The sequence below is a fragment of the Papio anubis genome, chromosome 11, assembly GCF_008728515.1.
Source record: "Papio anubis isolate 15944 chromosome 11, Panubis1.0, whole genome shotgun sequence".
NCBI classification, from domain to species: Eukaryota; Metazoa; Chordata; class Mammalia; order Primates; family Cercopithecidae; genus Papio; species Papio anubis.
Genome location: NC_044986.1, coordinates 31,662,871 through 31,676,477, shown reverse-complemented (window position 1 = coordinate 31,676,477; position 13,607 = coordinate 31,662,871). Strand labels below are relative to the sequence as shown.

General features: G+C 43.0%; 1 protein-coding gene across 6 annotated transcripts in view; it reads right to left on the bottom strand.

Annotated features, from left to right (window-relative positions):
- The window catches only part of OGA (O-GlcNAcase), a 35,504-nt gene extending 22,242 nt beyond the window's left edge, over positions 1-13,262 (bottom strand). For 3 of the 6 annotated variants that reach the window (XM_003904159.3, XM_021943610.1, XM_003904160.5), the window contains exons 1-5: positions 12,377-13,256; positions 7,432-7,483; positions 6,600-6,697; positions 3,590-3,720; positions 1,156-1,327 (exon numbers count right to left, since the gene is read on the bottom strand). In XM_003904159.3, coding sequence (XP_003904208.1) covers positions 1,156-1,327; positions 3,590-3,720; positions 6,600-6,697; positions 7,432-7,483; positions 12,377-13,148 — 1,225 coding nt within the window. In that variant the 5' untranslated portion in view covers positions 13,149-13,256. Of the gene's footprint in view, positions 1-1,155; positions 1,328-3,589; positions 3,721-6,599; positions 6,698-7,431; positions 7,484-12,376 lie in introns of all 6 variants that reach the window. The other 3 variants (XM_021943608.2, XM_021943611.2, XM_021943609.2) reach the window with 3 other exon arrangements.
- Between the last annotated feature and the right edge of the window lie 345 nt (positions 13,263-13,607).

Sequence of the window (13,607 nt, the reverse complement as noted above, 5' to 3'; positions counted from 1 at the left end):
GGCAGTTCATTTAAGAAATTCATAAAATCTGATATTTTTCCTCCAACAGTAGTACAGATCAATTCTTACGATACTACAGTTACTAGAAATACAAGTTCACTACAGAAACAAGAACTGCAGCATTTTCTACAGAATTCTCAATTGCCTACTTTTCTCAGTTACAATTAAATGTAAACAGAATGAATTGATAATATCATAATAGAACTAATACAAGAATATGCCAATGGCAGCTGGGCACAGTGGCTCACACCTGCAACCCCAGCATTTTGGGAGGCTGAAGCGGGTGGATCATTTGAGCCCAGGAGTTCGCGACTAACCTGGGCAATATGGCGTCTCTACCAAAAATAAAAAAATTAGCCAGTTTTATAACCCGGTATCTAAATAAATAACACAAATTTAAAAGTAAAATTAAAAAACATTTTTTAAAAAGGCATATACCAACGGCTATTAGTACTCAACTGCAACTTAAACTGTAACTCGCAGCTAATTAATTCCCAGTATAATCTTAAAACTTTTGGGTACTAATGTAGTACTCAACTAAAATAAGGTTCCCGGCTCATAATACACACAAAGAAAGTTAAGTAATTTAGTCTAAAATTCTTCCTGAACAGGGAAGTCTGGGGAAAAACTTCTTGTAAGTTGAATTTTGAGAAGCAACTAAGAGACTAAAATATTTTCAATGAAAGAAACCAGAGGGGCAAAAAGAAAGGAAAAGAGGAAAAACTGTTATGCTTTCTATGCTGACTACTTGAAATAAGAGCCCAGATGGAAGTGGGAGGAGTGCAAAAAGGGACAGATATGCATGGGCAGAAAAAGGGAACAAGGAGGAGGAAATGAGAAGTGACTAAGGTAAAAGGCAAAGTAACTTGGTTTTTCTCCAGTTTTCATTTCAATACTATCCCTCTTTTAATATTGATAAAGTTCATATACTTCCAGTACTAAAAAATACATAAAAATCTTTTGTCTAGTCAGCTGTCATTTATTAGTTCCTAAAATTTTTCCAATTTAGGATCTTGAAAAATGTCTTCTAAAAAAAGATTCCTACTTTTATACACCAAGGGAGGAGGGAAGTGGAGAGAGAATGGGGCCCATGGTCCTTTATAAGTTACATATTCTAAGAAGACTAGTTAAATATAAAGCCATTATATACAATACCTGTGGGACAGAAGAGGAAAGTTTCTGGCTCTCCTAGGTACTGATAGATTTCATTTGTGATGGAGACCTGGGCATGAGCAAAAGAACTGAATACCTCTTTGTCTGCTGCACACATATTATGGTCTATATCATCAAAAAGCAAAGCAAATGACCTGCACCCAAACTGAGAAACCTAGGAGGAGAAAAAAAGAATCAAGAGTAAAAAAATTAACAATTCCAAACATTATAGAGTTAATAGTTATACTTAAAATCCAAGATTTTCCTTACTAGAATATTCAATGACAGGTTGTTTTTACATTTTTAATTAAAAAAATTCTAAGTCAAACAGAGTTTTGGGACCCATTTCTCATTTGGGTTTGAATGCACTACAGGTTAAGTATTCTTTATCTGAAATGCTTGGGACCAAAAATGTTTTGGATTTTGGGTTTTTTTTATGGATTTTGGAATATCTGTATTATATTCAGCATCCCTAATCTGAAAATCCAAAATCTGAAATGCTCCAATTATCATTTCCTTTGAATTTTACGGAGCTCAAAAAGTTTCATATTTTGGAGCATTTCAGATTTCTGAATTAGGGATACTCAACTTACATGACAATATGATCCAACAACGTTTCTACAAAGTGGCCTAGCCTCTTGGCTAACTCATGGGCTGCTGATTGTAGAAGACCCGACAAAGTCAGAAAAATACAGAAATATGAATAACCTTAAGACATGAAAAAGCCAGGCTGTGTCCTAGTCCCAAAAGGTACACTGATCCCTTTGCAGATAAACCTAACCAGGTATGAATCAGAAAGAACCGCAGAATTTTATGAAATAGGAAAATAGCTTCATTAATGAAAATTCCAACTGCCTTAAATTTTTTACCAGACATTTTAATGCCACCCATATAAATCTTTGCCTAAAGAAACAAGACATGTATATAGAAAAACCAGCAAACTTAAAAAACAGGAAAATGGGGCCAGGAGCGGTGGCTCACGCTTGTAATCCCAGCACTTCAGGAGGCCGAGGCTGGCAAATCATGAGGCCAGGAGTTCGAGACCAGCCTGGCCAACATGGTGAAACCCTGTCTCTACTAAATATACGAAAACATTAGCCAGGTGTGGTAGCACACGCCTGTAATTCCAGTTACTCAGGAGGCTGAGGCCAGAGAATTGCTTGAACCCAGGAGGCAGAGATTGCAATGAGGTGAGATCACGCCACTGCACTCCAGCCTAGGTGACAGAGCAAGACTCGGTTTCAAAAAAAAAGGAAAATGGAAGCCCCTTACATTTGACCAAAGGAAGTGTGCAGCTTTTACATTAAGCAAACTTTACACTCAATTAGGTTCACCTAGTCTGTTTTTCTTCTCACCTTGGGAAATTAGCCATTTCCAGACATCTCTTTGTCCATTAATTGAAGAAACTAATGTCTAATAGGTGAAACCTTGTTTCTATAATCTCAGTTGTAAATTCAAGCCAAGCAGCCTTCTCAAAATGTGGTTCTTGACCAATCACCTAGATTCCCGGTCCCCACCTTATCAATTTGGGAAATAAAGTCCAGTAGTCAGCATTCTTTCAAGCTTCACTTCTAATCATTCTTTTAAGGCAGTTCTTATGCAAACTGAAATCTGAGAAGAACCAGTACATCTAGTAAAGCTCTTTTTACTTAATTTGGAAAATATTCCTCTATCAGAAGGATTCAAGGCTGGGTGTGGCGGAGTGTGACTGTAATCCCGGCACTTTGGGAGGCTGAGGTGGGTGGATCACCTAAAGTCAGGAGTTCGAGACCAGCCTGGCCAACGTGGCAAAACCCTGTCTCTACTAAAAATATAAAAATTAGCCAGGCATGGTGGTGTGCCTGTAATAGCTACTAAGGAGGCTGAGGCACGAGAATTGCTTGAACTCGGGAGGTGGAGGTTGCAGTGAGCCGAAATTGGGCCACTGCACTCCAGGCAACAGGGTAAGACTCTATCTCCAAAAAAAAAGCATTCAAAGTAAAAAAAATTCTTATAGAAACAAAGAAATACAAGGCCAGGCGTGGTGACTCACACCTGTAATCCCAGCACTTTGGGAAGATCATGAGGTCAGGAGTTCAAGACCAGCCTGGCCGCCATGGTGAAGGCCTCGTCTCTACTAAAAATACAAAAATTACCCGGGCATGATGGCACACACCTATAGTCCTAGCTACTTGGGAAGCTGAGGCAGAAGAATCACTTGAACCCGGGAGGCAGAGGAGGTTGCAGTGAGCCAAGATCGTGCCACTGCACTCCAGCCTGGGCAACAGAGCGAGACTCTGTCTCAAAAAACAAAACAAACAAAAAGAAAGAAAAGAAATATGAAAGAAAAAAGAAAGAAATATGAATTTGATTTCCTTTTTACATCATAAAAGCAACTGAGTAAACTTTTAGTTTCAAGTACAGAGTCACGAAAAATGAAAAGAAAGTAAGGAGTTACCTGGTCCAATTTACGTTTCAATGTGGATACCTCCTTAGGGTTAGAAAAAGTGATATCCAATCCAGGTGAGATCGCATAGATGAACTCTATCTCATATTCTCGTGCAGCAGAGATGAGAGTCATAAGTTGCTCTAAAGAACAGAGTCCATGTTTTTAGAAAGCAGAACAGAAAACTAAAAGAACTTTCACTGAAGGTTTAACTGAAGAGGTTATTTCTAACTTACAAAAAAAAGGAAAAGATCCTTACATTTTAAAAGTTGTCATGTCCAACTTAACAACAGGCCATACAAAATGGTACAAGCCTGAAGTGATTTAATGACACAGTAAGGAAAAAAGAATAGTTTTCACACCTTTGAAATCTGAACCAACAGAAAATAAGAGGCCCTTCTTTTTCACTTCCAAATAGTTTCTTATCCTTTTGGGGAAACAGGCTAAAATCAATAAACATTCTCCTCCCTTTCATTGCCATTTCTCAAGAACACTGAATTAACTGTCAATTCTCTTACTGAATTTAAGCCATTTCTATTTCCTGAAGCATTTGAAAGGCATAAAATGCAGCTGCTGCTTTTTTATTTTGAGAGTCTTGCTCTGTTGCCCAAGGCTGGAGTACAGTGGTACGATCCTGACTCACTGCAACCTCTGCCTCCTGAGTAGCTGGGATTACAGGCATAACCAGCTAATTTTTGTATTTTTAGTAGAGATGGGGTTTTGCCATATCACCCAGGCTGGTCTCGAACTCCTGGCCTCAAGTGATCCACCTGCCCTGCCTCAGCCTCTCATAGTGTTAGGATTGCAGGCATGAGCCATGGTACTGGATCTTGCTTTTTTTTTTTTTTTTTTTTTGCCATCTCTGAACAACTGGAATTCCTAACTAAATAAACCTACACATAACTAGTTTATAATATGAAAAAAGAAAACGCTTTCTTAAGAATCAGGGTAGGCCAGGCCCAATGGCTCATGCCTGTAACCCCAGGACTTTGGGAGGTCAGGCAGGAGGATTACCTGAGGTGAGGAGTTCGAGACCAGTCTGGCCAACATTGTGAAACCCCATCTCTACTAAAAATACAAAAATTAGCCAGGCGTGGTGGCACATACTTGTAATCCCAGCTGCTAGGGAGGCTGAGGCAGGAGAATTGCTTGAACCCTGGAGGCAGAGGTTGCAGTGAACCAAGATCGCACCACTGCACTCCAGCCTGGACGACAGAACAAGACTTCATCTCAAAAAAACAAAACAAAACAAAGCAAACAAACAAAAAAACCAACAGAATCATGCCTGTAATCCCAGCACTTTGAGAGGCCACGGCAAGTTGATTGCTTGAGTTCAGAAGTTTGAGACCAGCACAGGCAACATGGCAAACCCCTCTCTCTACAAAATATACAAAAATTAGCTGAGCATGGTGGTGATCTGCACCTGGAGTCCCAGCTACTTGGGGGGTTGAGGTGGGAGGATTGCTTGAGCCCGGGAGATCAAAATTGCAGTAAGGCACTGAACTCCAGCCTGGGTAACAAAGTGACAAAGGCTGTTTCCAAAAAAAGAAAAAGAAAAAGAACCAGAGGTAAGTCATGGCCTTCACAATCTTGATCTGTTTCTATCTATGGGAAAAATGTTAATTATAGATTTTAAGCTTTTAAAATTATCAACTGACAATTTCTCTAAATCAACTTAAATACTACTATTATATACCATAGGGCATATTTTTGAGTATTTTTCAGCAGTATCTCAAGACAGTTATTTTTACTCTATTTTAATTATTGATCACATTAAGTTTCATCACCAGCACCACCAGAAAGTAATTAAGTTGAAGGCACACTTAAATAGAGTAGTAAACCACAACACTAGATGGAGATGGGATAAGTTATAATTGCTTCTTCGTGATTCAAGAAAACTTTCAGCCTTCCGTGCCTTGGCTGGGTTCTGTAACCGAATATCTTGTTAGCTATACGTGTATACTACTTAATTTGAAGTACAAAAATGTTTCACCATTCACAAGTTCCCAAAGAAAAGCACCTCTCTAATTTACTCAGGTGGTTCAATGCTATACTACTAACTTTTCAGCAATTTTATGTAACCAACTCAACATAAGTATACTCATAGCAGGCCAGCTGGGCAAGGGGGCTCAAGCCTGTAATCCCAGCACTTTGGGAGGCTGAGGCAGGCCGATCGCTTGAGGTCAGGAGTTCAAGACCGCCCTGGCCAACATGATGAACCCCCATTTCTACTAAAAATACAAAAACTGGCTGGGCATGGCGGCAGGCGCCTGTAATCCCAGCTACTGGGGAAGCTGAGACAGCGGAATCTCTTGAACTCGGGAGGCAGAGGTTGCAGTTAGCCGAGACCACACCACTGCACGCCAGCCTGGGGGACAGAGAAAGATTCTGTCTCAAAAAACAAAAACAAATAAAAACAAAAAAACCCAAAGACAGCCTATTAATGGCTTCCCACTTTCCTGGACTAGGGTAAGGATCAGTAATTGCTGACAAGGCCAAGCCATACTAGAGCCTGAAGCAAAAGGAACAATCACTAGTGCTGATCCTATCTTTACCTAAAATTTTAGCATTGTTTCCATCATGAATTTCTGCATTAATTTTGTTTTTAAAAAATATTGCATAAATTATTATTTATCTTGATTACTTTTTTGGGGGTCCCTTAAAATTTGCACCCAAGGTACGTGCCTCACTTCCCTTGCCCTGGGCCTAGCTCAGCTCCAGCACTTCTTTGCCCAGTGGCACACTGTTTATTCCACTGGCAGAAGTAAGCAGCACAATCTATGACCACAGAATAGGTGGAGTCAGCCTAGCACGCCCATGACATCACACGTATGGTCATGACCTTGCTAGCGCAGAGCACTCTTTCAATCTCAGCTAACTGAATAGTTTTACCAGATAGAAGAAAAGGAAACTACCTACAAAATAAAAATAAAACGTCATAAAATTCTTGTACAACTACATTTAAAAAGTAACTGTTTTCTTCACAGATTCTGAATTTATGGATTAAAAAGAAAAAGATTACCAGCTTCCTCCACTGAATACATCTCTCGCCAAAACATCCTATGTTTGTAGTCATCTTTTGGGGCATACAAGTATGTATTTAATTCCCATTTCTGGAGCCTTAAGGAGAAAGAAAATTACATATGTATAAACAGACAACATTTATAGGCTGTCAATCTCAATTTCCCTCTTCTTGGAGCATATCCATCTCATACAAAGCTAATATTCTATGACAGTAGCTTTTAACCTTTTTGTAATCAGTGGAATTTTAAAAATGAAGTATTACAGGCCAGGTGCAGTGGCTCACACCTGTAATCCCAGCACTTTGGGAGGCCGAGGCAGGTGGATTACGAGGTCAGGAGATCGAGACCATCCTGGCTAACACGGTGAAACCCCGTCTCTACTAAAAATACAAAAAAGTAGCCGGACGTGGTGGCGGGCACCTGTAGTCCCAGTTACTCGGGAGGCTGAGGCAGGAGAATGGTGTGAACCCAGGAGTGGAGCTTGCAGTGAACCAAGATAGTGCCACTACACTCCAGCCTGGGCGAAAGAGTGAGACTCCGTCTCAAAAAAAAAAGGAAAAAAAAGTAAGTATTACAATGTATGCCAACATATAAACAGTCTTAAAAAACACAACAGCTCTGGGTAAGGTGAAGCCCAAAACCTATTCAGCTCCCCAGGAAAAGTTTGAAAACCAAAGGCCTAGGTGAAGAAATAAGGGACCAAGGTAAAATAACTTCTGTAATTGAGAAACTATCAAAATGCACCTGGGCTATTCACTGTTAGTATTTCTCCAAACAAAAGAAAATGTTAGGAGTTTAAGGTTCTCTCTCCTTCATATAATAAAGATTTACCTTCTAAAGAGTTCTTTTCTCTGTTCCATAACCCAAGGTCTTCCGTAAAATCCTAGATTGAAAGAAAGAATGAAATTATATTCAGTTTTAAAATGTGGTAAGTTTTATTGAGAAAAGTTAAAAACATACAAGCCTATTTTGTAAAAAACATAAAATACACCAAATCAGAATGATATTTAATAAAATACTAAGGTTCCTTTATCTTTCGGTGGTGACACTACAAGGTGACTTTTATTCCATTTTTGCTTAGGTACATTTTCTTATTTTTTCTACCATGACATTAGTTACTTAGGTGACAGTTATTTTAAAACAACAAACATCTATAATTTCTTTTCACTGTTGATAAAGTCCAAATATATGTAAATCCAATTTTGTAAGAGATCTCAATCTTACAATGGTGAAGGGCAGCAATGTAACACAAGCCGCCAATAGTAACAATTACTTCCTAGAAGGATTAAAACTGCTTTAGAAAGGGTGAGGGGGCCGGGCGCGGTGGCTCAAGCCTGTAATCCCAGCACTTTGGGAGGCCGAGATGGGCGGATCACGAGGTCAGGAGATGAGACCATCCTGGCTGACACGGTGAAACCCAGTCTCTACTAAAAAATACAAAAACTTAGCCGGGCGAGGTGGCGGGCGCCTGTAGTCCCAGCTACTCGGGAGGCTGAGGCAGGAGAATGGCGTGAACCCAGGAGGTGGAGCTTGCAGTGAGCTGAGATCCGGCCACTGCACTCCAGCCTGGGCGACAGAGCGAGACTCCGTCTCAAACAAAAAAAAAAAAAAAAAAGAAAGGGTGAGGGGAGGCCAGGTGAGGTGGCCCATGCCTGTAATCCCAGAACTTTGGGAGGCTGAGGCGGGTAGATCACTTGAGGTCAGGAGTTCCAGACTCACCCTGGCCAACACGGCGAAACCCTGTCTCTACTAAAAACACAAAAATTAGCCAGGTATGGTGGCAAATGCCCGTAATCCCAGCTATTTGGGAGGCTGAGAAACAACAATCACCTGAACCTGGAAGGCAGAGGTTGCAGTGAGCCGAAATGGTGCCACTGCACTCCAGCCTGGGTGACTGAGTAAGACTCCATCTCAAACAACAACAACAAAAAAAAAAAAAAAAAAGGAAAAAAAAAAAGGGTGAGGGGAGATGAACATGTAAAGCAGTTAAAAAAATGAGAGAGCCAGGCCTGGTGGCTCAGGCCTGTAATCCCAGCACTTTGGGAGGCCGAGATGGGTGGATCACGAGGTCAGGAGATCGAGACCATCCTGGCTAACATGGTGAAACCCCGTCTCTACTAAAAAGTACAAAAAACGAGCCGGGCGAGGTGGCGGGCGCCTGTAGTCCCAGCTACTCGGGAGGCTGAGGCAGGAGAATGGCGTGAACCTGGGAGGCGGAGCTTGCAGTGAGCCAAGATCCAGTTACTGCACTCCAGCCTGGGAGACTCCGTCTCAAAAAAAAAAAAAAAAAAAAAAAAAATCAGAGACTTAATTTTATGATCCTGCTCCTTTTTTTTAAAAAAAAAAAAAGTTCCTGGCCAGGACCGGAGTTCCAACTACTTGGGAGGCTAGGGCAGGAGAATCACTTGAACCCAGGAGGTGGAGGTTGTGGTGAGCCAAGATTGTCGCCATTGCATTCCAGCTTGGGTGACAGAGCAAAACAATCTCTCAAAAAAAGTTCCCGATACAATGATATAATCAAAGGGATCAAAAAATGCCCGAAACCGCATTCCCAAGAAATTCAACAGCCTAACTGGCCCAAACAACAAACTCTCAAGCAATCTTAATTACTGAGCAAAGGTCTGAATAAAAATTCAAGAATGTTACTTCTGGTCCTAAATGGAAAGAATAAACACAGAAAACTCAAGAATGTGACTTGCCCCAGAGTATCCTATAAGAGAACAAAATATTAGTTATGCAAACTGCTGCAAACAAACTTGCAGACCGATGACCTAAATTGTTGAATAAGCATCAAACTGGTATCTAGAACTCCCTAGTGTGCTTATCACAGCTCAAACCACACACTTTACATCTTGTCTAACCTTTACTTTCCACCTGTCTCAGTCTAATCATCAGTAAGAGATAAGGACAGCCTCTCAAGAGTACCATGAAGAAGGTTAATAAAAGCATTCTGAACACAAAATGTTCTACATAAACCCCCACAGTCTATAAAAGAGACTAGTCTAAAACAGAAATTTCTGGAATGAATTTTAGCTCCAACCTCTATGCAGAATGACTCCTCTGCACCACAAAAAGGACAATGACAGATTAAATTAAAATTCATTACATACCAATGTATAAAACTGTAGCACTTTCATCTGGACAATCTAATGTTACCCTCTCACAAGTGATATAAATTTTTTTTTTTTTTTTTGAGGCGGAATCTCGCTCTGTCGCCCAGGCTGGAGTGCAGTGGCACGATCTCTGTTCAATACAACCTAGGCCTCCAACTCCCGGGTTCAAGTGATTCTCCTGTCTCTGCCTCCCGAGTAGCTGGGATTAAAGGCGCCCGCAACCATGCCCAGCTAATTTTTTCTATTTTTAGTAGAGACGGGGTTTCGCCATGTTGGCCAGGCTAGTCTGGATCTCCTGACCTCGTGATCCGCCCGCCTCGGCCTCCCGAAGTGCTGGGATTACAGGGACGAGCTACCGCACCCGGCCAATATAAAATATTCTTGATTAGGCAGATCTATACAAGTCTTTAGCATCCCTACGGCACTTAGCATTATCATTTTTTTTTAAGGAGTAGGCATTAAACATCCTTTCAGAGTTGTTCCAATATAAAAAAAGACTTTTCAAATGTCTAGCTTAAACGTTTTAATTTTTAGAAACCCTACCCTGGCTATTTTGAGAGTCAGGTTCATGGTTTCGGTTGACTGGCACCGCAAAGAGGAAGCAATGCTGTTAAAGTATGAGTTAAAAACCAAGAAAGTTTTGTGATAGAAAGAAAACAAGAAAGAAATCCTAGCAGTAACTATAGTATTTCTACGCTCATTCATTTTAGGGCTGGTGCCAACCAAGAGGTATCAAAAAGTAAAAAAAAAAAAAAAAAAAAAAGCCAGGCAAGGTAGAGGTAGTTCACACCTGTAATCTTAGCACTTTGGGAGACCGAGGCGGGTGGACTGCCTGAGCTCCGGAGGTGGAGATCAGCCTGGGCAACACGGTGAAACCCCTGTTTCGACTAAAATACAAAAAATTAGCCGGACCTGCGTCTGTAGTCCCAGCTACTTGGGAGGCTGAAGGAGGAGAATTGCTTGAACCCGGAAGGCGGAGGTTGCAGTGAGCCAAGATTGTGCCACTGCACTCCAGCCTGGGCGACAGAGCGAGACTCTGTCTCCTCCCCCCCCCCCCCAAAAAAAAAAACAACAAAACACACACAAAAAATCAGTGCTGGTTCAGGTGCTCAGTCACTAAGAAAATATACAAGGGCAAGGGAGGGAGGAGGAATAAACGACAGAATGGCAGACAACTCTGTTCTTTAAATAGGAAGAATCGCCTTTTAATACTATTCTAAACAAACCAATTTAAACCAAATGAGTTTTCTCCTTTTATTACTGAAGGTATAATGGGTTGGCAAGTTTCCTTAGACTCATTCCAGTCTAGTTCCGAAATTTCCCAGCACTCTCTCATCCCCACCCCAAGATCTTTGATAACAAAAACCAGATTCTTTCTCTAAAATCTCCCTGCACTCAAGCCAATAAATACATCGATATAAGTCACACAACGCAATCATTTTTGATGAACACTATATAGTAGTCCATTTTGATGAACACTACATAGTAGAAAACTGCTATACAGCAGTTTTCGATTCTGTAGTCCCCCAAATTCCGCAAGACAGTTAACTTCGCTGAACTCTTTCACGCCTTACTGTAGCAGCAAAGTAGCCTGTTATGGTCTGTACCATAACCACCACCCATTTTTCACAAAATACTCTAATTTATAAGGTGAAAAAAATAGAAAAGCTAATGTTCCCAACCTCGAGAGCAATCCTTTTTCCATACCTTTTTGGTTTTCAAAATATTTTTTTTTACCCTTATCCACGCCATTACATACAAGAGAGATATAAAACAAACATCTAGGAAACTCTGAGTCGGCCAAAATACTTCAGAAAATTCAAATATACGCTGTAATTGTGGAAAGAGCAATAATGTAACCGATTCGTGCCTCTATAGAGCTGCAAGGTGGACTATCTATCCATTCTTATCCAGAAACTGTGAAAACAAGCATCTGGTAATTTTCTCTCACTACCAAAAAAGTCCATCATTCTTTTCGACTGTAAACGGGAAAAAAGGGGAGAAGGGCATTTTTAATGCCATTTCTGCGGTCACTAAATTCAAATTATGCATCTCAGACACTTTGAGAATCGGTGATTAAAGCCAAAGCTTCATCCCTCGACAGCAAAGTACAGTAGCTGGGAAAGAGGGTAATTTTCTAAGTTGCAAATGAATCTTTGCGGGGGTAGGGAGAAGCAACAAAAATATTCTAAGCAAAGTGGGACTTGAAATACTATAGGCCAACCGTGCTTCTCTTCACTCCAGAAGTACAAGCACGTCAATGTGGGTCGATTTTCCACAAAAGGTGGTGACAGAGGAACTATACACATTTTTTCAATGGAACGCAGACAACCCTAGGGAATAAGATCCCAAGGTACAAAGTAGAACTCAGAGGCTAACACAGCACCAGGCTCCTAACCACCGTCTCCTTAGGAGCTGACTTGGCTCCAAGCCCAAGACGGGTGGGGTCACGCTTGTGAGTGGCCGGGGGGAATTCGATGCCGTCTAAGGACGTGCGAGAAGATTCGGCCCAACATCTCGTCTCTCCCCCTCGCTTTAGCAGGGCCACATTTCAGACCCAAAGGCTTTCCAGACTTCTACAGCCTCCAAAAGCCCCGCCACCACCCTCCTCCCGAGGACAGAACGTGTCAGTGCCAAGGCGGGGCAGGAAGGAGGGCGCTCACCTTCCACCACGCCACACAGGAACCGCCGAGCTCCTCCTGCAGCCCCGGCCACCGCCGCTACCCCAGCCCCGGCGGGGTTGTCTTCTCCGGGTGCCGGAGCTGCCGGCGGCTCCAGCGATGCCCCCGCAGAGGCGGCAGGGTTGGAGCTGAGCTCGCTCTCCCGCTCCTCCAGCGTCGCTTGACTCTCCTTCTGCACCATCCTCCTGCCCCCGGCCGCCGCCACCTCTGCGGGTCCTCCTCGGCCTCCGTCCGTTGGGCCACAGGCCCGCAGCCCTGGAGAGGGCTTCAGCTCCAAGTGTGCGCCCCTCCGGCTCCTTCCCCTCCCCCTCTGCCCTTCCCCCTCCCTCTCCGCAGGGACCCGAATGCCCGGATGAAAAGGGCGGCGGCACCGGCGCGAGTCCTTTGTCAGCCGCAGCCTCAGCTTTAAGCTGGGGCGCCAGAAGCCTAAGCGGAGAGCGAGGCTGTGACCTCTCGTTCGCTGGAAGAAGACGGCCAAGGCTCCCGTCCTCGTTCTCAGCCTCTGCTGCCCTCCAGTTAATCTTAGTTCTTCTGCTGTTTCCCCCCGAAGCCCCGAGCTCTCTGCTGCTGCCTCCACCGCCCGCTTCCTGTTTATCCGCACTGCGCTTGCGCTGCAGACCGGCTCAGACCGGTCCCCTCCGCCCGGCTCCCCCGCCTTTTTTGGGGCTAGCCTATTAAGCTCCTCTAGGTAGGGGGAAATAGAACAGAGGAGACGCGAAAAGCAGAAGGTAATGAAGGCAGTGGAATGTACCATTTCTGCTTGCCACCCTCCGGAACAAGCCTGACACCCTGGGACGGACCATTACCCGGCCCGAAGGAGGGGCGTATGGGAGGAGGCTGCGGCCGGTTGAGGCAATAGGGAGAAGGGGGGAAGGTGAAAAGGAGAGGTGTTTACTCTCTCAGTGCGCAGGCGCGGAACCGCGGCTTCTCGTTCTTAAAGAGATAGGAAAGAACTGACCTACTTTCTATGGAGATTCTTGTAATATGTGGGCTCATTACATCTGCCTGACCCAGGCTTGGTTCGGTAAAGACACCATTCCAAGGAGCTCAGCTCACCCCTCTGCCTTGAATCATTTTCCCCTAATCCCATTTCAAATGAAATCATTCGTTCATTGCTTCATTCAGTAGACATCTATAGAGCTTGCCTGGTGCTGGGCTCTAGGAACACTATGAGCTCACAGTACGGTGGTGGAGACAAGCCACCACACACGCA